The sequence below is a fragment of the Haliotis rufescens genome, unplaced genomic scaffold (assembly GCF_023055435.1).
Source record: "Haliotis rufescens isolate VD_foot unplaced genomic scaffold, xgHalRufe1.0.p SCAF_73, whole genome shotgun sequence".
NCBI classification, from domain to species: domain Eukaryota; kingdom Metazoa; phylum Mollusca; class Gastropoda; order Lepetellida; family Haliotidae; genus Haliotis; species Haliotis rufescens.
The window spans coordinates 1118292-1144269 of record NW_025964365.1 but is presented as its reverse complement, the minus strand read 5'-3'; the positions used below and the strand labels follow the sequence as shown (position 1 = coordinate 1144269).

The 25978-nt window shown below is 39.2% G+C and overlaps 1 protein-coding gene across 1 annotated transcript in view; it reads right to left on the bottom strand.

The window, feature by feature from the left end:
- The window catches only part of LOC124119177 (serine palmitoyltransferase 2-like), a 38684-nt gene extending 18192 nt beyond the window's left edge, over window positions 1-20492 (bottom strand). The window contains exons 1-4 of the mRNA XM_048388538.1: window positions 20278-20492; window positions 2628-2798; window positions 1583-1737; window positions 182-327 (exon numbers count right to left, since the gene is read on the bottom strand). Of these exons, the coding sequence (XP_048244495.1) occupies window positions 182-327; window positions 1583-1737; window positions 2628-2798; window positions 20278-20346 (541 nt within the window). The 5' untranslated portion in view covers window positions 20347-20492. The remainder of the gene's footprint in view (window positions 1-181; window positions 328-1582; window positions 1738-2627; window positions 2799-20277) is intronic.
- Between the last annotated feature and the right edge of the window lie 5486 nt (window positions 20493-25978).

Genomic DNA, 25978 nt, shown 5'->3' with positions numbered 1-25978 from the left:
CACCCACCCCCTCCCACATACAACTCACCCAGTTCCTGGCTACTGGCACACACGTCCAACCCCTCCTCCATACAACTCACCCAGTTCCTGTGTACTGGCACACCCACCCACCCCCTCCCACATACAACTCACCCAGTTCCTGTCTACTGGCACACACACCCACCCCCTCTATACAACTCACCCAGTTCCTGTCTACTGGCACACACGCCCACCCCTTCTTCCAAGGTTGTGACCTGACAGGCATCAGCGCAGGGTCCCTTGTTCTCCGCAAAACCCAGGTAATTGTATGACCCAAAGTTCATTGCAGGTATTTTCCTGCCAGTAAGTCTGAAATTGGCAAATAATGCTTTACCACAGAAGTAAACACAAACTCTTCTAACAAAATATCAAATGATAAGCTATCAATGCTTTCAATGTATCAATGGTTTAACTGGAAATTGTTTGCTCATTATATCAATCACTGTATTGTCTGACCCAGATTCAAATATTTATGGGCTACCATCATAAAGCTGTGTAGCCTGCAACCTCAGGGTATCGCGGTACTTGTCATGTATGCTGAACGGAACAAAATGCACTCACTAACCGTTATGATTATTCGTGTTCTCTATATCAGATATCATTTATTTGATCTAACAATGCATATTTTACTAATAAAAGTTCATTATTTACATTAGTAGCTCCGAGTAAAAGACGGGCCTCGCGCTCAGATTGACAAGGGAGAGAACTCCATCGTATCGCGGTACAGAGAAAAGTTGTGTATGGAGGTCCGAATTGGACAAAAAGAGGACATAATTCTACCAACCACTTAGTATGATCGTGCCAGATATCAGTGATTTGTCCAGACAAGTGCAAAGACAGCACAAGTAAAATTCGGAATGGGTTATCTGTAATAGGTATTCCATGCATGTTTACAGAAAAGTAAGAGAAAAGAATTTTAAAAATCAAAAACCAAATATCAGAAATGATATTCTAAGATTATTTATAAAAAAAAATTGGATGACAATAATTTGTCACATAATGGAAAAATGTTAAACGTTAACAATAAATATATAAGAAAACACTCCTAGTATGCCCAAAGTATGTATTCATCTTTTGGCTACTAGTGAAGAACGTATTTCTAAGTTTGGCATTATGGCCCTTATGATCTCCCAATAGTTTCTGGACACAGAGCGGGAAAAAATGTGCGGACTACGTAACTTCCGTTACCTTATTAGTCGCCATGAATATCCAGATGATCTAGTTCAGGTCGATAGAGAAAGTTTACTTGGGGAACTGTGGGTTATATTGTTGGCCATTGATAGATGGGGGTAAGGCAATATTACAAAAGATGCCAGAAATATGTATCAACGCATTAATAACTCCTTACTTACAGCAGACGGAACATTCCGAGTAAATTGAAATTGTTTACAAAGTGAGCACTTCCTGGTTACTGATTAGCATTAATAGACAGCTGCTAAGAGGCGTGTCCCGCGTGAACTACCGGAAATCACAAATGCCGCGATACGATGAATGCCGCGGTACCATGGGGTCCGAGTATACATAGTGCATTTTAAAATCTCTCATGAAAGCTCAATTAACTTACTCAAAGTTCCAGCCATAGTCATGTGTGACCAACTCCATTACTTCAAAGTTGGCCCCTGCACAGCTGGCTATTGGTCGCATCCAGCAATCCTTGATACGGCGGAATACATTCTTTTTATAAAAACTCTCCCAACTGGCATACAGTGGAACAAAGTCCTGCAGGAGAGAAACACAATAACATCAAATATTCATCAACATGTCTCGGCAAGCACACAAAATATAAATATTTTATTTTTTGCTAAAGGCATCTGAAGCAAACAAGCATGTTAAAAGCACTAGGCTCCAGTCTGTTGTCCATAATCAGTCTAGGCCTAGATGTATAAATTATTGTCTGGCGTGAAAATGGTGAAAATGAGTCATTATCTCTCAGTGGGTAATAAGGAAATTACTAACCATGCTAACTGTTTGATTGATATACAACCCGGAAGTTGTCAACATATGGTTGACTAGGTTTTACGAGAAACAATTGCATACTATATGCTGAAAAATAAAGAATGGCTGCAAATGATATCCCCCTGCATATCATCCTATTGGTTACAATAGAGTATGGATGTTAAAATGATTGATAACATTGAAGCACTATGTAAGATTTATGTCATAAACATATCTTCTCTGATAAGTAATACAATCATGCTCAGACAGTCACTCAGACTATCTTCACTAAATCACAAAGTTCTGCTTCAAACAAGGAAATCTCACAGACTATAATAAGCAAAAGGTATCACATTTACTTATTATTTTATTTTCTGTTGGCACAGCGGACACCTTGGAATCCCCATTTTAATGCCTGGGACATTCAAAATACATTGCCAAGAGTACCCAGGGCTATATATTGACCAAGGTAAATCCCTGCATTTGACAACCAAAGTGCTTTCTAAAACAACTTGATTCAAACTTGCTCAGACTGCCAATGGCCCAGACTTGGACTGCCAATTTGTTCCCTGATTTATGAGAGGGGCAGCTAGGCTGTGTGCATGCTGCAGCCATGAGGAACCAAATGGTCCCCTGAATAATTGGGGGTGTTCTGAAGGCTCAGAGTGTCGTACCTCAAGTCCGGGTTCACTGCTCCTTTTGTGTTCCCATTTTATGTACACTCTGTAATATTCCTTGATGTGACCAATTATCACCAGGATGCCATAAGCCAGACTGGTGACAATGGCCAACAAAAGTGGTGTCTCTTCGAAAGACTCGTAAAAATCATCTTTCCAGCTGTCTTCCTGAAAGAGAAATTGTTATTTTAAATTTAATCAGTGCTACAGTAAAAGGAAAGGGGGATGAAATGTTTGTTTGTTGTTTAACACTGCACTCACAATATTCCAGTTATATGACGGCGGTCTGTAAATAATTGAGTCTGGACAAGACAATCCAGTAATCAACATCAAGAGCATGGATCCACATATTTGGGATATGATGACATGCATCAAACAAGTCAGCGAGCATGACCACCCGATTATGTTAGTCACCACTTAGTTTTATCATGATTATTCGAAACAGGTAACTATTTTGATTCTGTTGACTGGAGGAATATCACCTTTACCATGTCAACAATAAGGACACATTCATCAAAATCCCACTTACCATTGTATACAGGTTCCCACACTAATTTCCAGTAGCTACTGATGTATTTTATCACATGCTCTCAATAAATATTCTTGACTTGACTGAAGCAATCTTACCCACAGCATCACATCGATCTTGGGAGATTCACACTAAGTGTCTTCTGAGTTGAAGTATATCAAAAGAGTTGATAAAGTATTAAAGGCTTGCAGAGGATATTTTTACTTTTATCAAAAAGTCTTCATACATTTGAGCTTAAAAGACACGAGGAAGAAATTCTATTTATCATCCAAAGTCAACTTTTTGACCAGACTTGTGTGTAAAGGTGCAGTTAACCAGCTTCAGTGGCATGGAAAATAGTGATGTCATTTGACTGTGATGTCATGGTAACCGATGACATCCCAATGGTCAGCTAAAGCATTGTTGCAATTTCCTTCAACTCACCGGAGCGATATCTGATATCTCTTGTGGAAGCCAGTTTGGGATAATAAAATGATTATTGCCAATATACAGTTGAACCCTGTTATCTCGAACCTAGTGGGATCGTGTTGTAACTTCGACATATCCAGACATTCTAGATAACAACGCATGAACATTAACATATAGTAAGGCGGTCGGGACTGGAGAACAGGTTCGAGATATCGGTAGATTTGAGATAAGGGTGTTCGAGATAACGAGTATCGACTGTATATATGCCATCATGGTTTTCATGACAGGATCTTGGAAACAAACTCAAGAGATTTTCAAGCCATTTGCTATTTTAGGTGCTTGAAAGCTCAAAGTTATGTAATGATAGATTGCACAAGCAGTGTTTAGTGTGTACATGGATAATACCAGCTGCACTTGAAGGCCTGTGTGCATCAGAGACTGAAGTCTATTCAAGATGATACAAAAGCTATGTGAAAGCCTCAAACCAACTGTCCACAGTGAAAGTTTCATCACTCAAGGCGTTGTAACACCATGCCTGACTAGTTACATGGCTGTTTGAAAAGTATGTTTAAAGGTCTTTGAAAGCCCTTTAGAAGTGATACACATGAGAAAGAGAATTTATGCATGTCAACTTCTTTATTATGAGGAACACAGCGTTTCGTAGTACATGCTTACTCCTTCATCAGGTGAATGAATGCCATGAAGCAGAGAGCATATATATTTAATTGTTCATCTCATCTCTGTTTCATCCCTGATTTGTCAGAACCTGCCTATTCATGTGCATTGTTGAACACATCAAATCCTTTACCATTAATGTTGGTGTGCAATTTATTGTAAAATGGATTATTTCATGATTACAAAAGCAACTATTGCCTCCATTACAAACCTAGGTTCAACCTTCATGGCGACAAAGTGCATTCTACAACAGGGCTTGATTTATCTATATAAAACATGCACCTGTGCAACCTATTATTGAAAAATGCAACCTGATATTTATATCTACATGCACCCAGGGCATGTCAAAATCTTTCAAATTTGTGTCTAAACCATACTGAGAGGGGTCTCTGAACACATTCAATACCTCTAAGCTTTATTTACCATACTACATAAACAATCTCTGTAATCCTCACCTTTTCGGGAACACCTGGTATCATAATTATTTGATAGTGATTCATAAACACATGCTCATAATATATTCGGAATTGTACATTGAGTGCTTTTAGCAGAGAATATGGAATGGGTTTTGTCGCTTTTATTTATTAATTTGTCATGCTTTCTTGGATTTGACGTCAAACTGTGAGTACTTCAAGACTATGTGCACGTTCCAATTTTGATAAATCTATGGGACCAGGGTGCAACCTGTTTTTGTCAGGTGCAACTAGGTTTTCATGTCAACATGAACCTGGCGCAAGCGAAATCAAGTTCCTTAAATCGAGCCCTGTCCAAGTTGAAATATACAGTGTGTGCCTGAGAAATCAGGACAAGTGGCCTTATCTTCAGACAAGTCAATTGTAGCAAATTACTTGGCAGAAGACAAGTGAACACTTTTTTTCTTATTTCCACACTCCTGAATTGTTAATACCCAGGGTTTTACTTATAGCAAGTATTGAGTCCTGTATTCATTAAAATGGAGTAAGTATGGTTTAACGCCGCTTTTAGCAATATTCCAGCAATATCAGGGTTGGGGACACCACAAATGGGCTTCACACATTGTACCCATGTCGGGAATTGAACCCGGGTCTTCGGCGTGATGAGCGAATGCTTTAACCACTAGGCTACCCGACCGCCCCCATTAAAATTGAGAATGGACACAAATTACATATGCACTTTGAAAGGCACACAAAAAACAATGTCTGCTGCTGAATTGCTGCAAATTGTAGTTGTTTTCCCATCACATATTTATTGAAACACCAGTCACACAAGACATTTCAAGATACGGACAAGCTGGTTCATACATATTATACATTACAACTTATCTCATCCAATTAGATCATCACAGGCACATTGATAGGCTTCCATACATGGCATAAGGAATGCCGTGACAAAGTGGTAGGTTTTGGTGGGTTACGTATTAACAAATTGATCTTTATACTTCAGAAGTATATTTAGTCTCCAAAACGTCATTTCTGCGAAGGGGTCTATAATAAAATTCTGATGTTGGAGATAATGACTGTCAAATACAGTCGTAGATGACCCAAAGCATCCCTCCATAGTGCGCACAAAGATGTTGGCATGGATGGCCATCATCAACGACAGAGTTCGGATTTCATGTTGATTGTGGGCCGACAGAGACTGCAGGCCAGCACAACGATACACATGAAGGATGGCCGGACTAAGCCAAATGGAGATGGTGTTGCGTGGCTATCACCCATGCTGGCGTCGGCGGTACATGGACACCTGAAGATGATGTCAGAGGGTCCAATCAGGGCAGAGGGCGAGTTCCTTCTCATCAGCCGGGCTGACGATATCTGAGAGAGGGGGGATGTAGAACTGATGATCAGGTTGACCTTGAAGACCAAGGTGGACATGGTCATGGGGCAGCTCATCAACCTGACCCAGTTGACATCAAGAGCATGAAGCTCACTAACTCATCAGAAAGCAAGTCTTGATGGTAGGATTCTCGAAGGAGGCAGACACAATTGGTTTATATGATGCTTGACGTTAGTCCCGTAAAACTACATTGAGGTGCCAAGCTTGAGGGTGCAGAAATAGATGTTAACTTCAAGAAGGTGACCATGGCGCGAAAATATGGACACCATAAATGCAGAATTAAACAATTATAAGCAGAAACATACCACAGAGAAGTGGATATATATGCCAGGGGAAGGATGAACGCCACCAAAAAAGTCAAGAAACTGAGCATATCAAAGGTAAGCTTCTGTTCCAATATAACACGTCTGTCGTAAGGTACACAGAGAAGAATATGAGGAAGTACGGACCAAGGTGGATAACTCCAGGTTATTGGGGCATGGGTTATAGTCTGTTTCAACTGTCTCTCTGATCCAGTACTGTCTGTTTGTAAAAGGTAGAGAAGCTAAAGCACTATGTAGCGTCAAGTAAGGGAAAACTTACAATGTACAGAAAACCTTGATTGTAGAATTTTTTTGATATGACAGCAAACAAATGGTGACAGCAAACAAATGGTGACCTTTGGTTGGTGGACACTAGTTCACCACAGAACATATTGCCCTCTCTCAAAATAGGAATTATCTGTCCTTGGTGAGAAACATGATGCGCATGTGCTGGTATACTCTCGCTGAGGGGTCCATCTAATCACGATCAGCTTTTTCCAGTGAAAGTAGGTTGAGGTCAGTAGTAGCTATTGTAAGCTGGGACACTATTTGATCCACTGTCTTCTGACACACATTTTCAAAAGATTGGAAAAGTGAACAAGAAATGCAATCTTGCTGCACTGGATTTACGCAGAATTAAGCAAAGATGTAGCATATCAAATTTTCTGTCTGATGCTGTAAATTTAACAGCAAGTATTAAACCAGTGTGAAAAACGGTGTGACACAATCGCTCGTGAGCCACATAGAGAAAATGATCATCAGAGGACCAAGTTACTTTGGGTGACGGAGACTTTTCATGTTGCAGATTTACAAAGAAGTGACAGGATAAGCCAAAATGCTAGTACAGAAGGCAGAGTTTCGGACAACCATTCGAACATGAGATAATAAGTCAACTTCTCTTCATACCTCTGGCAGTATCTACCCTAGGTCTGCACTGTCCTTTGAGGGTCTTGCATCGGCAGTTATACCCTGACAGACCAAGGTCATGTGTGCGAACCTCAAAGTGAACATAGTTAAGTGTAGAAATATTTCAAGTACCAGTAGTGTATATTGTATAAACTTTTTGTTTGTTTGTTTGTTTGTTTGTTTTATGCCGCACTTAGCAATATTCCAGTTATATGACGGTGGTCTGTAAATAATCGAGTCTTGATCAGACAATCCAGTGACTGATATCATGAGCATCGATCCACACAATTGGGATATGATGACATGCATCAACCAAGTCAGCAAGACTGACCACCCGATCCCATTATGACAAGCATGGGTTGCTGAAGATCTGTTCTACCCTGGATCTTCATGGTCGTATAAACTACTTGACCATGGTCAATAGGCAAGTGTTGTTATATTTTTACCGAGCAAACATGGTCATTATACAACCAGTAGTCAGTGTAGAAACTATATGACCATGTTAAGTGAACAGTGTACATGGTGTAAGTTTGCTGCTGCTTGGTAAACAAGGCAATAAATTCTTACTGTCCATTGCCCAGGTATCAGGGATGGCCTGTGACCTGTAATGCCCCTGGGTGTAGTTGTTGACCCATATTGCATGACAATATGTTAACATGACACTGATTATATAAATATATATATCAGCCATCCCTTCCTTTCCATGCAACACTGAGTAATAGGGCTTTCACTTGCATATTTGGTGAATCAAACCGTATCCATTCATGAATTGAATTCGTTATTCGTGGCCATTAGAATGGAATATTTTTGAATATGCAAGCATGTTCATTTACATAAAAATACCCATAAGAACATATTATATCCATAGATTTCTTCAAAATACAACACTCTTATACTATTTAATTTGACAGTATTGTGGACACTGGTTGTCATGAAGATTCCTTTTGAGATACATGTGTCAAAAATAGAATAAGAAAAATAAGAAAGTACATGGTGTAGAACAATATAGTTCACTTTAATTTTATGTATACCGTCCACTACAACACCCGTATTACCTATTATGATTACCGAGTGTGACACAGGTAGTAACATACCCATGTTCAATGTCAAAGTCACTTTCACGCAACCACAGTTGTATCCTCAGGCAAATATGCGTGTCCCTTTACACACCACAGGGTTTATCATCTTCACACCTGAGCGAACATCATGGTCCTGACATTCACAGGGGAGTTGACCCGCATCGGAAAATGTGTCAGATGGCTGGAGATGGCCTACTACTACTCCGGTCTTCCAGTGTCTGCTCTGTCTGTGGACCAGTGTTCATCATAAGGGGTGCAGAGGGTACTCTTCCTCTGCCTTTGGTTTCAACCGACACCATCTCGAATGAGGTGCGACCAAGGCACTTCTCCCACCATGTTCTCTTTTGGCTTGCCAGGGTTTTACTTCCTTTACATACAACAGTACACTCACGACTATTTAAAGCACTAATCCCACTACTAACAACAGAAATTCCCAGATGGATTTCATTTCTGGCTCTTCTATTTCATCTAAATCCAACAGCTGATTATTCAAGTTATCTACTGAAATTTTATCAATACTTTTCAATTTCTTAGGCAAAACAATAAGGTTTATTTGAGGAATGACTTAGCTGAAAGGTTTCCAAAGTAACAAAGTAACGCTGTACTCATTCCCCAACTTCTAGAACATGTCATCTGCTTGATATTTATTTCCATTATAGAAGTAAGGTAGCAGAGTAAGGTGATGATTTGAAGTCGACCATGAGATATTTAGTTTAACTTGTCCCTAATCGCGGCAAGATTGTTATTATGTACGATCACACTCCTTCATCTCTACAAACCATTGAGAATGCAAGTTTCTTCTCAGTTGTCACAATCCACTGACCACTGCATAAATATTCAGCCATCAGCAATATATAGCGTTTGGTCTGACCTCTGTTCTACACACTCTGATTTTAGTTTAATCTTTCATGAAAAGGGCATCACACACAGGTTACAAATATTGATGGGATAGACAGGATTTTGTATTTCACAGTGCCATGTCATCGGACTTGTACAGTCTGATAACAGTTGTTTTCATCAGGACGTACTTCCTGTGCTCAGCTTTAACAGCTGTAGTATCCGTTTCTAGTTTATATTGAGCTACCATTTCACCTAGACCATTTTCCTCGATTTCATTTATCATCATTGGCATTGGCAGATCATGTGCTTTATCTGCCATCAGCATCTAATAATGGAATTGGAGTTATCACAAAGATCTTATCATTATCTAAGATTGTGGTGCAGGTACCACAAATCAGTGTCTGGGTTACCTGATATGGTAAGTGAACTTTGATTTCTCTTAATAATATTCTCATATTGCTCGGTGTTATGGTGCTGGAGTGAATGAGTGAGTGAGTTAGGTTTAATGCAACTTTTAACAGTATTACAGTATCACGGCGTGTCAGCTTAATGTGGGAGGAAAGCCCGAAGTGATGCAGGTCTCAGATGTTTACTACTTCTGTGAAACCCACGAGCACAGGTATGGTGCTGACAACCTAGAAACATAATCAGGGCAAAGCGGGATTCGAACTCACAATTATAGATTTCTGGCGCACCCAAAGGACGCAACTCTAAACAGCGAATCGGTTTTTTTAAAAAGAATTATAAATAGTATCTGTCATCACCCATTTCACGATAACAGCGGATGTCCGCTCAGTAACATGAAGAAATACCCCCGTCGTAAAGGCTTTGCATAAACAACACGTTTGTCAAAGACTGAGTGAGTGAGTTGGGATTAACGCCGCTTTTAACAGTATTACAGTCATATCACGGCGCGTCAGCTTTATGTGGGGGGAAAGCCTGAAGTGATGCAGGTCTAGGACGTTTACCGCTTCGGTGAAACCCACGAGCACAGGTATGGTGCTGATAACCTAGAAACATAATCGGGGCAAACCAGGATACGAACCCACAATTATAGGTTTCTGGCGCGCCCAAGGGACGCAACTCTGCACAGCGAATCGGGGTGCCTTAGACGACTGGGCCACCTGTGCCCCCTGTCGAAGACTGGCATATGACACATGACGCTAGAAAGCTTATTCCTTCATTTACGAGCTCATAACATCGCCTGGAGTGTTTACATGCGATTTCATTAGACAAAAATTGGTTTCTAAAGACAATTTCTTGCCGAAATATGCTACGTGGAGCACGTGACCTAAGGCAGCCAATCAAATTGCAGGTATGGTACTGCCTCGTGTATATTATAAATTTCAGATGTTGACGAAATTTTTTTGTTAAATCGTGTTATTCGAAGACTGACATATGACACATCGCTAGAAAGTTTGTTTTTTCATCGACACAGTCTACCATCACCTGGAATCTGGAATCTATTCGTAGTAACATGTGACTTTATTGGGTAAAAATTGGTTTCTAATGATGCTTTCTTGCCAAAATCTGCTACAAGGTTTGAGATTGGTCAAATTTGAGCACATGACCTAAGGCAGCACAGCTATGGTACCGTCCTCGTGTATGATGAATATCAGATTTTTGTTAAATCGTGTTATTCTGAATGTTTTAAGCAGGTAATCACAATGTATATTAAAAATAAGGAACTTTGTGAATGTATCGCACTAGGTTACAAGATGTGACAAAGATTTTTCATGCATATATTTTTGCATTAAACATCATGTCCGAGCCAAGAATTCATAACTTAGATGTACGTTTGAAAACTTTTAGACATATAATATTTGTTGGTTTTATTTTTTATTTTGTATAATACATGTACAGTCAAGTCTCATTAATCGGCTCTCGGCTTTATCTGACACAAATGATGGAAACCGATTTAATCAGTGCTATTTAGACCCGTTAATCTGACAGTCTCGCACTCCGACTCCGACACACCTAATTTGCAACGAATTGCTGAAATCACTCATTAATCAGTCTCGTTAATCCAACACAGTGAAAAGCATACTCAAGGTCATTCGCCCGCGAGTACACAGTCCCGTGTTTTGATGTCATCATATTTCAACGGCTGGAGAGATACACATACTTAACAATAAAAAATTACTGCTTTAAATAAACAAAACAGGATTAATCAGATGCCTAGATTACCTCAATCTCATTAAAATCGGATACAAGTTCTCGCTACCGCTGAGGACATCCCATTACAGGTCACGTCAGAACGACCTTTCGCGAACTTTGACCGACCATTGAAATTACTAACAGGAAGTCGACATTAGCCACTAAAAAAGCAGCTTTCTTAAGCATTGCGGCACAAGTTTCAAATTAGCGACTTCCATTCCAGACTATGCTTTAAAAAGTATTTTGTTCAGTTATACAGTATGTAACAGTAGTTTTGTGTTAAACTTTAGAGGTTGCATGATTAGAAAACTTATCTGCTATCAATGTAACACAACAATATGATAATTTCCTTTTTCCTTTTTTATTACGTGTTCATATCATTATCTATAGTGCAGTTGTCCAAATTAGAGGTTGCATGATTAGAAAACTTATCTGCTATCAATGTAACACAACAATATGATAATTTCCTTTTTCCTTTTTCCTTTTTTATTACGTGTTCGTATCATTATCAATAGAGCAGTTGTCCAATTTTCGACCACGAACGTTGATACCACCTAATTTCGTTTATCCGACATACTCGTTAATCCGACATAATCATATGCAACCAACAATGTCGGATTAACAGGACTTGACTGTATATGTAAAGATTTACTTGAAACGTCTTTATTTTGCTCTTTGACACGTTCGATGTGGACCTGTTGTCGCAGTGTGTCCGAGAATTTTATTTTCAATAAAATTGGGGGAAATAGTGAATAATTTTTTAATTTATCAATAAAAAATAATAAATTGAAATGGAACATGTAATTCAGACATTGAGAAATGTGATAGATTTAATAAATGAATGATATGACAGGTAGGTTAATAAAAATATTTATCATATAATGGGTAGGTTTCTCGGCAGGATAAAGCCAACGGATAAAAACGATATCCGTTGGGGTCATATGCGGATAGAGATGCAAATATCAAAGGTCAAGTAGGACTACTTTCACTGTTTATAAACAAGCATGGCGTCGCCCTCGTCTTTCGGCGATCGAGTCAGAATTAACCATCGTGAATCTGGATAAACTACAGGGATTATTGCTATCATTATCAAACGAACAGTCTAATATACTGAAAATCAGTGTCTAACTGTGACGTAGCTATGGCATTTTATAAGTTTTGGTAAATTTCGAGATATAAATTTCGAAACAATTTTGCGAGGGCACGAGGCCTAGCCAAGCGGGATCAGTAGCCATATCTGTGCTTGTAGACCTCTGCGGCTTGAAACCTTCTCCACAAATCAAAATGGTTGGATTTGGCCGAAATATGTTTGAACTGTTACCTTGTTTCGTTTTGTCGCTGTGTGTACATCTGACTACACTTCTTAACGTTATGAAAGGACAGACCGACTGTCAACAACGTCTGACCGTGGCCGTGACGTCTCATAGACTAGAGTTAGAGTAGCTTCCCTTTGACAAAGGGCAGTTACTCTAGCGGACAGACCGATGGATTGCCGCGAAAGGCAATTAAAAACAACTGTTGTTTTGCCTATAAGTTGCTTCGCCACTGTATAAGAAACAGATTTCAGTTGGAACTATATTGGCTACTGTCCGACTGACTAATCACTTACCCTGTGACGTAATAAATATTAATGCGCGCATTCCAGGAAAACTCGCAATGTTTCGGTAATGTTTGTGAGAGAGGGAAAGCGATTTTAAAGCACAGAATTAAAGAATGACATTATATGATAAAGAGGTTATCACGCTTGTGTGTTTGGGGATGGTAAATATCCTGTATTAGGAATAAACACTATGTATTTAGCTCGCCAAGGCTCGCTAAATACAATGTTTATTCCTAATGCAGGATATTTACCATCCCCAAACACACTCGCGTGATAACCTCTATATACTATTTTGACGTGACTTGGCCGGTAAATCAGCCTGCAGTGTCTGGGGACTTGATGCTTCTTGGCCGGTATACGGTCCTACGGTGTTGAAAGAGTTATTGGCATAATGTTAAATGGATAAGATTCTTCCGCCACCCGTTCTCCCCATTATGCAACAAGCAAACATCATTTTCGAACAAGACGCCTGACCTCACACGACAAGAATGACAACAGTCATCTTTCAGGAATCACAACATCCATGTCCTACCATGGCCCTCCAGATTTAAACCCAATCAAACAGTTATGGGATGCACTGGATCAACATCTGTGACCACCTCAGCAACAACCACAGAACCTCTGACAGTTGGGACAAGCACTGCAGGCAGATTTGGTGAACATTCCCCAGACCACAATTCAAGATCTAACTGCTTCCATGGGACGGTGAAGCCAGTCAGGTTTGGACTCTAATGGTGGCTATTTAAGATATTGAGAACAGATGAACTTCACCTTGAACATCTACTGTTCCATGTGTGCCATACTGAACCTGTGTTAATGACAAGGAGTGTCAATTTCAAACAATTGACTACCATCTGTTGAATATTTATATGATATATAACATATACAACAAAAATCATTTTTGCGTTGTTGTTTTTTGCAGAGTATATTTAACAGCTTAATATCTGAACGCCATAAATATATATCAAATGGAGTTGTATGCTCATGTATAACATTATACATACCATACCAAAAACAGCCTGCCATACATGATGAAAATTGATGTTCCTCTAACGGCAAAAGACAACACTGGGGAGTACACATGCACAAAGAAAAGGCGCATAACTCTGCTATGCTTAGAACTAATCCATCAGCTCACTTGGTGGGAATTTGCGGTGGATGATGACAATTTCATATTGTTTTGTTAACGAGGAACCAAATTATTCCAACCCAAGCATTGACATTGTAACTGTCTACCTTTTGAAATTATCACAAATCATAAGAAATAATGTTTGATTGCTTGTTGTTTATCAATATCACCGCACTCAGCAATATTCCAGCTATATGACAGCAGTCTGAGCAACGATCTATGCAATTGGGATCAACCAAGTCATCGAGCCTGACCACCCGATCCTGTTATTCGCCTATTATGACAGCGAAGTCGCCATTTATGGCAAGCATGGGTTGCTGAAGACCTATTCTAACATGGATCTTCACAGTTATAAGAAATACTGAAATCGTACGACATACAAAAGGGTGTAGTAGCAAAATGGATGGCCTTATATGAACATGTAAATTAGACCTCAGACTCCTGCATTCATCTGATTGTGTTAGTGTAATTTGACTGTTAACATGTTATACCATCATTAAAGGAGTAAAAACGTTATCATAAATTGAAATTAATTACTGAAAATGGGACACCTTTTTGGTTGACATCATGGCTTTCTTTATGTCTTTGGCAACATCGAAGAAAGACAAGTCACAACATTGTTGTATTGATTAATATATATCTCAAAAAAGTTCCGTACAGTACGAACTTTGTGATTTGACCATTATACCATGTATATAATGCTTGGAATAATTGTATATTATCTGGAGAAGATGCATACCTGATAGTGATAGGCAACAATTTTATATAAAACAAATACACAAATGAATATTTCAAAACAAGTAAATATGTTTTTAATATTGTATCATTGAACATGTATTTGTTCATTATAATGTGGTTATTTCTCTTCATATCCTCTCAGAATCATACAATGAAAGATGCAAAAAATGTTCCTTTTGTAAGAAATTATCAGGGTATAGGGTTAGGCCAATGGGACACATGGCACGTTTTGTTTTTTCTGATTTTTGTACAATTCCTATTGAAATAAAGTAAACAGTTAAATATCCTGTCATCACCTGTCAAAAAAGGGTGAAATAAAATGATTATATTTCACAAAACAAGGAGTAAGTCGTTTGTGACTAACATGCACCTGGTGAATTGTTATACTTCAACGTTCAATGATACATTTTGTTAACATAACATGTTTAGTTGTAGTAATGTGATAAAATTAAATGGCTGTTCATTAACCTGTTTATATCTTATATCAGTGTTCCCGCTGGCTTTTGAAACTACCAGTCCTTGTGGACTTGCAACTCCTAAAATTACCAGTCCCCCCAATTTTTGTCAGTCCCAACTTTCAACATATAAAATGTATGAAAGTTTCCTGGTTTTAATTCTTTCAACATCATATTCAGTGCAATGAGTCATATCCAAAATAACTTACCTAGTTACCTAGTTAGATCTACACGTCATTCACACAAACTTCAGTCACAATTTTCTCTCTCTTTTTTTAATATTTCGAGACAAAGTCACTACACATGGATATTTAACCTCGAAGCAAAGCAAAATGTTCTTTCCTTGCACTATAAATAGACAAGGGGATGACCTGATGGTAACAGACAAGCTGTCTTCTTAGAAAAAATATACGTCTATGAATATCACTGATGTTTTGTTCAACAACAAAGATTTATAAGGAAGGATCTTTATTTGGCGGTCCAGAGGGACTGGCAGTCACCTGGATTACCAGTCCAAGCCTAAATTTACTGGTAAAAAACTTGTAATTACCAGTAAACGGGAACACTGTTATTACCGTGGAATATCACACTGCAAAGGAAATATGTCCATTTTGCATTTACACTTCATTTGATCTTCTAACATTTGTCTGAAAATAAGAAACATGGTACATGACACTAAATTTGCCAAATTCTTATTTAAATCATTGCAATAGATCTATTTCATATTCCCTCATTTTTGCTACGATAATCGTCCCAAGCATATTCTAATAAATTTCAACCAATATATTAGTAATGAAAAGACGAATGGATCACTCAAAAAAGAAGAAAGTACTACACAGAGTTAAATCTGAATTTTGCTATTTACATTACAAACAAGTAGATCTACAGTTTTCTGATCACAGCGTTCGTTTTCACACCTGAATGCTTTTGCTTGATTTTATCTAGATCTTTTGTATTAGTCACAACTTGTCATTTGTTGCTAAAATGAACGCGTAATTGAGGGATGTTTGTATTGCAGCTGAGAGTAAAATATATGTGATGTAATCAGCGTTACATAACAGCATAGGCAAAACATTATTTAGTAAACACTATCCACAATGGCATTTGTGTTTGCATATTTTCTCAAACATGCTAGACAATTATTTGTTATTTGTAAAGTTATTAGAATGATCACTGGTGACTTGAAAAATGGTGAAACCGCATTATCAGTAGTTCATATTGGGGAAGGTAGGTCATTCTAATTTAAATCGGGAGATATCTCCATAGTTTTCATATTTGTGAAAAATGGCATCAGTCATACTGTACATTGTCGTTGTCCAACTATTTATTGGCTATGAACACAAAATGCCTTTTAGAAAGGTGTCCATTTATAAATTGCGAAGTCAGCGTTAGAAATTGGCACTAGTCCTGTAGTCCTTACCAAACTGCCCAATAGTAAAGGTATCCTAAGGACTAGTAAAAATTGGCCCATTTTAAGGGTTTTGCTATATGTTATCATTATAAGGACTAGTGGACAAAAACTGTTAGTTTCTAATCCTGGAAGTTCTATCTACTGATAACCATTTTCTTAAATGTGGGCCCACATTGCTCCCATCATATATATAGTGATTGAAACAAGTGGGCCCACAGTTGTATATCACCAAGCTTCATTAGGTTGCTTAATTAGTGCTGATAATCAAGTTCTAAATGTGGCCCAGTGGGCCTACTTTTTCTGTCACAGTGATTACAAACAGGAGGGACCACATTTATAAATCACTAAGTGTCATTAGGTTGGCTTACTTATAACCATTTTCTAAAATGTGGGCCCACTTCTTCTGTCAAATATAGTGATCAAAACAGGTGGGCCCATATTTGTAAATCGCTAGGCTTCATTGGGCTGATTAGGTCATTTAGTAAGCTCACATTTGTAATTATTTTGTAAGGATATGTGGCAATATATACATTATTCTCATTTTGTTATATTGATGGGAAATGTCTCAATAAATCATTTTGTGTGACATTACCCTCACGATAGGTAGTCTCGTTCCATATAGAGTTTTGCAAAAATAATTACAACGCAAGAAACTTACTTCAAATTAAATTATGAGAGGCAATACCACTCAATGTACTTTTTCCAGTATAACATCAATCTGATCATAAATGTCGATGGCGACAAGAAAAATGAAAATTTGGTCTACACTTGTATCAAACTCGGACATGATACAAGCCTATGAGTATGACCTGAGACGTTTCCGGGAACTTGTTCCATTAAAGGAATAACTCATGAATATTACCCAACAACCTAGTTTTGCGGTGTTCATAGAATTAAGTTCTGCTCTGGTTCCTATGCATTTGTACATTCTAATCCAAATAAAAGTCACAATACTTATTTGAGATAGACAAAATAGTAGTGTAATAAGTAGTACCTATTCTCTACAACAAGTGCATTTAGTTTCGAATGTAGGCCCACCTCTAAACTCTTAATTAGGGAAACGGAGTTAGCTCCCTTCTAGAACCACCAACAATGCGGTTTCGCTTGAAAAATACCGATACCCTTTATCATTAATGTGTTATTTTTGTTACTGAATTCTCCAAGTAAATATCTGATATTTAGAATTTAAAAATTATAGAAATTATGCTGTGAATGGTAATTTATTAAAAGGTGAGGTGAAATGGGAAACGTCTCGTCCAAGATTATTGCCCTTATATAGCGACGTGTGTGTGTGTGGCTGCTTGTACTAGTCCGGACTGATGCCGATTTATAGTGCTAGCTCACTGAGATACCATGCTGCAGTTTAACATGAATACCCCATTCAGACACAGTATACTGACACCGAGCCAACCAGTCCTTGTTTTAGGCCCTTAATGCCGAGCGCCAGACAGGGTAACAAGTACCATCTTTTAACGTCTTTTGGTATGCCGCGGCCGGGGATCAAACCCCGGACCTTCCGCTCCCCGGGCGGACGCTCTACCACTTGACCACGGAGGCAGTCTAATTTACTAAAATTTCAAAGTAGCAATACTTACGATAAACCTAATCATCAAACGTCCTTTTAATAACATGTGCTTTACCTAGAAAGACTGTGGGTGATATCACAGAACAGAATTTGCCGCAGAGTTTCAATGGTGAAGCGTACGTGTGTGCGTGATGTAGTTTGTGTTTTATTCAACGCAAGGATTGAAGAGCAAGGGTATATATGTCTCTGTGTTTCCTGTGGATAACAAAGTTACCCCTCCTGCCCTCTTTACAAGCTCATACATCTTACCAGTCACATATTGCAGAGATATGCCTTTAACTTTCATGATCTCTATCTCTCTGTCTCCAGGTAACGCATCAACAGACATCATTGTTGCCAAGTACATCCTAGAAGTAGACGGTCTTTTGCAACAGAGTAACAAGCTCCTCACTGCGATACCCTGTTCGCAGAGTGTAACGAAAGGTGTCACATGCTAGAAAGGAGCTTGGCCAACGTAAATGGGAAGGGAGATAACTCACATTATGAGAGCAGGCAATAGCCATGACTCATCAACATAGATCTGTTATGGACGGCCATCTGGTAATAAAAATACAATGTTGAAAAAAAGAACAAAAGCATGCAATAATAGTCAGATGTTACGAATAAAGAATGAATGTTACAAATGCTGTTTGCGAGTTGTTCATTGGTATTGTTTTGTATTTTGAATTCATTATTTGTATCATCAAGTACCCTATTTTCGAACAGCCGTTTGATAATGATTTGTCACATTATAGGGAGAGGTGTGATGTCATCAAAACTGCCGACTTAAGAATGCATGTGTTCGTTCTGTCAACACTGAGTTCATGTGAAGTACTGTACACATGTCAGAACATTCCGTCGTCATTCAGAGTTTTGGTGCCCCTGTCATGATGAAAGGGAAGAATGAAATAGTGTGAACACAATATTGTGACAACTATTCATATTTTTTTAAAAGGATACAAACTATCAATTACTTTTTGAGTTTTAATGCCGACATGCAAGAATTAAGGTGTCCCTGTCATGATAAAAGGGAAGAATGAAATAGTGTGAACACAATATTGTGACAACTATTCATATTTTTTTAATAGGTTACAAACTATCAATTACTTTTTGAGTTTTAATGCCGACATGCAAGAATAATGTTGAGAACTGTGCACCAAAACATGTCTCTTCATTCTAGAAAACCTAAAGTACGAAACCAATCAGGAGTTTGACAATAGGTGACATCACTCAAGTGCAGCAGAAGTTTACAGACAAGGTAATGGAGGTCACGCCTTTTATCGAGGAGTTTTTTTTTTCTCGGAAAGTTACTGAATTCAATGTTGAAGACATCACCTACTGGTATGAAGCAGAATTTGAGTGATGATTCACTCATCCCTCGAAATATCAGCAAGGCCATCCTAATTGTTTGAAAATAGGGTATGTCAGATTATGTAAACAACGACCTTTATTTGTAACATTCATTCTTTATTCGTAACATTTGACTATTACTGCATACTTTTGTCTTTTTCTCAAGGTATTTTTTGACCGGATGGCTGCCCATAATATGTACCAAATACCACAACCAATTTGTCCACTTACTGGTACAAATCAAAATATGTTATTGTTTATCACCAAATCTATTTCCAAACCTGATCTCTTGTGTACAACAACCGGATCTGAAATACCTCTTCCTCACGGAAATACATATCAATATTCATTTTTAGTTCATATTCACTGTTGTTACCGTCCTAGGTCTATAATTATAATCCCTAGATCTATAATGTTGAAATATAAATGACGCAAACAATCCACCGAACACTTTCCAGTCAAAGCAATGAAAAGACAAAGTTCAACCATTTTGCTGAGTTGAACGGCGTTGAACAACAAACAAACAAACAAACAATGTTTGTTTGGGGATAGAAAACAATGATAAGCTCAACAGATCAACAAAATATATCAACATGCAATGAAGCATTCAGCCGAGCTTTCCTTACTGACATGACAGACTATCTTGAATTTGTATCGTCTGCAATCTACTACAAATGCATTTTGCTCACCTTCACATGTTTCCCATTTAATCCGTTGGCATGGCCATTCTTCTGCTTAATGAACCCATTTCCCCCCATGATGGAGAAAAATATTGTATATACTGCCCCTCCCTGTCGCCAAACTACCCGGCGGCCTTGTCATGAACGTTACCGGACCACCTCAGAATATATACAGCTCTCAACAACTCGTGAGGACGAGACCAGCAGCAGATCACATGTCACTTAGACTCTCAACATGGCTGGGCTTATTCAATGACATTGCATGTGGAGATGATACATCACTGTAAGGAGCATGTGCACACCCGATGACCCCGTAAGCTAGTTCCCGGCTCACTATGCGCGTCGTGGCTTAGCTTGCGTCGCGTACCAACAATATGGAACCAGTTTATGACCCACCGGCCGTTGTCAGGCTGACGTCACAGGGCATTGTTTAGCCTGTGTGTTTTGCAACACTTTTGTGATGGTGAATTCTAAAGGTAGGTGACGTTACCATGTTGGGTGGGGCGAGAACCAGATGATTAGACACCTTATGTATCCATATGCGCAAACCAGTTCGCTTGTGTTTTTTGGTTATAGTTAAAACGCCATAAAGCCAACATGGCAAATAACAATTTCATCAAAACGGACTCATTTTAAAAATGTTATGATATTTCTTTTAGATTCATTGCACGTTATGTTTTATTATGAATTGGCATTTATGTTTGTTATAATACATATTTGATAATTAATATATTTGTTTAAGTAATGACACACATGACTATGAATTGAAATTACACATGACATATGGCAGTTCTTGCAAAACTTGACATCATAGTCTTTTTCAGGTCAACCATAGTTTTACAGGGCTTGTCGTCTTCATCAGTTGTAGTGTGTCTTTGTTATATACTTTAGTGTGAAAGACTTTTCTGAAATTTTGAAATGTGATGTTTTTATTGCAGTGAACATAATACTTGAAATTTCACTACAGTGAACATAACACTTTGGTGGAACTATTGTTATACAAGAGTTACCTCCCCGCATATTGTCTCCCTCTATCGCAAGCATCATGCCTGTACACAAACTGTTGACTTTTTTTTACATTATTTCCTTATTCGGGTAGACTGCAGTATTTGGGTCCTCAAACTGGAACGAATGATTTTACTTTTTTACGGAAATTGTGGGCCTACCTTTAGAATACAGTACCACAAACTTTTCAAACACGTGATCATACCCTATGACGTAATTTGTAGTATTTTACTGCCAATCACACCGGCGAGACAATGCCCAGTGACGTCAGGGGTCATCGAGTGTGCATAAGCTCCTCCCAGTGATCTATCATCTCTACTCGCAATGTCATTGAATACGCCCTGCGGTGTTGAGAGTTTTGAGTATTTGTTTACTAATTATAGCCTGCAGCGGCGCATTTTAGAGCAAGTGCTAGTTTACCAAAGCACTTTTTTTTTTTATATATTTTTTATTGCATTTTTCTCGTAATTGAAGTGGATAAAATGGTTATAAATGGGAACTAATATACATATATTATTTTTTCGGTTCATTAATTTTCATTATTATGCACAAGAATGCAGTTTATTAGGGATATTATATTGGTGCTGAACACATCCAAATGTCGCCAGTTTTAGGGTAGGTTAACCCGAACTCTCTATCATTAGCCCTTGGATCCCCTTTACGATCAATCACCCCCTTTACGATCATTAGGGTTAGGAACCCGTTTAGTGACTATTAGATTACCCGAAGTCTATCCTTAACCCTTGGATCCCCTTTGCGATCAATCACCCCTTTACGATCATTAGGGTTAGGTACTCGTTTAGTGGCTATTATAGATTATATAGCAGCTCCTAATATTCTTCACACAAAAACGTCGAGTAAAAAGGATGAAATGGTTTTGTGTCGAATATTTTGGCTACTGGAAACTGTCCTGGAACATTCACACAAGCCACTTTCACCGGCTACATTTTTTCAGTACTGATTCAAAAGCGAACTCACCGTTGTGTTGTCACTAGTCATGCTTATTCCTCCATTGTTCCTTACTATTATCCACATCATCCTTACAGTGATCCCTACCACTCTTTTCTGTCAAAATAATCACCCGACGAATTATTAAATACCTTTTCATTCATGCGTACTCGCGAGTTCGACGTCTGACGCCTGGAGCCGTTTTCAGTTTGCGGCATATCGGCTCATTCCCCACCACTCGGTTTCTAGTAGATTACGGAATGGGACGAGTGTGCCAAATGGCATCGGGATCATTCGTAAGTGTCCGTAGACTAAAGTCGCGAGACACCATGCCTACCCGTAACCTTCGTAAGTGTCCGTCACCTATTCGACCCTTTTCGTTCAGTTCCGTAACGTCATAGGCATGACTAGGTAAATTTGCACTAAGTTTAACAGTGTGGACGTAGCTCAGTCGGTTAGCTGTCAGGCTAACAATCGAAGGTCACAGGTTCGAGTCCGACGGATTCTCACAAAAAAACTGGTTGCTTGTCTTGAGACATGTGACCTACGGCAGAGATCGTCCTCACGAGAAGTTGTGGTACTGTATTCTAAAGGTGCTCCAAATTGTGAAATGAAAAACGTTCCATGCATGCACCTTTCCTTACTTATGGTCCCAGCAGGGGGCACGGGTGGCCCAGTTGTCTAAGGCGCCGCGATTCGCTGTGCAGAATTGTGTCCCTAGGGCACGCCAGAAATCAATGATTGTGGGTTCGAATCTCAGTTCACACCGATTATGTTTCTTGGTTTGTCAGCACCATACCCGTGCTCATGGGTTTCACCAAAGTGGTAAATGTCTGGGACCTGCATCACTTTGGGTTTTCCTCCCACATTAAGCTGACACGCTGTGATATAACTGGAATATTGTTAAAAAGGGCGTTAAACCCAACTCACTCACTCACTATGGTCGAAGCGAGAGGATTTGTAGGCCACCATTTCTTCTACCAAATGCTGTCTGCAGATCAGTACTTCAATACACATGTAGCAGTAAACATATTTCAGCATTGAACTTTGAGTGTGCAGCAGTGATCCAGTGAACATTACAGATTTATGACATAGTGCATTGGACATTTACAGATTCTGGGATATTTTAATATTTTCTGACTTTTATTAATATTTACTTGTATCTGAATACTGTGATAATATTTGTTTATTTACGGGTTGTGAAACAAAAATGAACTTAACAGTTGCCCAGATTTACCTCTTATTGCCCATGTTTATGTAGCGACCATAAAATTTCCGAGTTCCGTGATGGGATTCGAACCACGGACCTTCTGATCCGAGGTCGGATGCCTTGTCCACATGACCAAAGAGGTTAACCCCATCAGCAAGCTGACAAGGTAAGGATGTCATCTGTGGGATGACGCCACGCCCTTCTACATTTATTTTATAGGGTTTTTTTGCCTTTGTTTTGCGTGGTATGTGTTTGTTTACATTGTGACGTGTGATTGCATGATGAATTTGGTCACTTGTATGTAGCCCCTGTGTTGTGTCAATTCCTTCTTAGTCAGTTAGTTAGTAACACATAGCTACACTTTAGTTACACTTTAATTAGTATATCAAAACAAGCTTAGTTTTACATCAAATAGTTACCGAAATATTAGTTAGTCAATTCATTTATTTATCTATTCAATCTTAACTAGGCAATAAAAAGTTACATAATATTATACTTGTTGCACATTTACACTTCTTATTTAGGCACCCATCACTCAACTTATTCTTTACTTTGCACTTTAGTTTGTAGACCGCCTCCGTGGTCTAGTGGTAGAGTGTCTGCCTGGAGAGCGGAAGGTCTGGGGTTCGATCCCAGGCTGTGTCATACCAAAAGATGTTAAAAGATGGTACTTGTTGTTACCCTGTCTGGTGCTCGGCATTAAAACAAGGAGTGGTCGTCTTGGGAGTCAGTATACTGTGTCTGAGTGGGGTATTCATGTTAAACTGCGGCATGGTATCTCAGTGAGCTAGCACTATGAATCGGCATCAGTCCGGACTAGTACAAGCAGCCACACACACGTGCATGTCGCTGTACAAGTGCAATAATCTTGGACGCGATCTTAAACCCTATTTCACCTCACCTCATTTTAGTTTGTACATCTACAATGGCGTTTTAGGTTAGGTTAGGCAAGGTCTTAAAACAAATTTGAAAGATGTGAATGTTATTGAGGACTTTGATAAGTTGTGTGTAGCGATTAACAGGATTGAGTTTGAGTTGAATCAGAGGAAGCCCCAAGACTCTTCTAGGAATCCAATTCCTTCTAAAAGGCTGCTAAATCTTCTGACAATGATTACCAGGAATTGAAAGGTATGGTGCAACTGTTAACAGCAGAGTTTGGCGCCATTAAAAAGCAATTAGCTGACATTCCCATGCCCACTCCCACTCCGTCTCCTTCAGGATTTAGAGGAAGAGGCAGACCTCATCTAGGATCTAATTATATGTCATCTTGGAACAATACCGGACGGGTTGAGGTCAGCACTACAGGTCAACCTAGATATGGTCCTTGAGGCTTTCCTTTCAGGGAGGTGTTCCTCAAGATCAGCCAGGGTATTGCTTGTTGGAAATGTGGACAGATAGGTCATTTGTGGGACGGATGTAGGGTTATCATGGACCACAATTGGACTTAAAACATGCACAGGCCCATGAAGACAGGTGATTCATGGGCCAATCCACAAGCAAGACAGAAACAACACCCAGAGTGAGTGAGTGAGTGAGTATGGTTTTACGCCGCTTTAAGCAATATTCCAGCAATATCACGGTGGGGGACACCAGAAATGGGCTTCACACATTGTACCCATGTCGGGAATCGAACCCGGGTCTTCGGCGTGACAAGGGAACGCTTTAACCACTAGGCTACCCGACCGCCCCCACAAAGTATGCACAGCTCTACTTGATACAGGTTCCACAGTGTCTACTGTAAGTGAATCATTCTGCAGGCATCACCAATCTCATCTTCCAATACATCAACTTGACTGTATTTTGGGCATAGAGCTTATCACGATGCCGATGTGATGTTAAACTTTAACTCACTCACTCACTCATGTGCAGATGGCGGAAATGTCATACCTTGGGTATGTCGAGAGTGAGTTGTTAGCCCCATGCAGGCCTTGAATCAGTGGACACTTTGCCTTGTTTACGTCCAGTTGTCGCAGACAGTAGATGTCCTGTCAGTGCCAATCTTGCTGGGTACTAAGATCTTGTCATCCTTGATGGAAAGATGTAAGGCAACAGTGGGTACAAGATTTATCTAGAAAACATCAGTTCATACCCCAAGGTATTTGACATTTAGTAATATGGTCTTTGGCGAGTGAGTGAGTGAGTGAGTCGGGTTTAACGCCGCTTTTAACAGTATTACAGTTATATTGCGGCGTGTCAGCTTAATGCCTGAAGTGATGCGGGTCTCAGACATTTGCCCATTAGTGAGAAAGAACCAGCAAAGAATGATTGAGGTTAGGACTTGTCAAGAATGCTGAAGACAGGAACATAGTTACTAGTATTCCACCTAATTCACAAGTCATTATCCAGGGTTATGTTGACAAGGAAATCAGTTATCCTCAAGCTCTTGGTACACTGCTGTCATGCCAGAGTTCAACTATTCCATCAGCCAAAGATGTTTCTCCTTCACTTGTGTTGTACAAGTATAGGAAGCAGGATCCAATCCACTTGTCAAATGTTACCACTTGTACTGTTGTTGGTCCACCTAGAGCTGTACTCTGTGAAATTCAA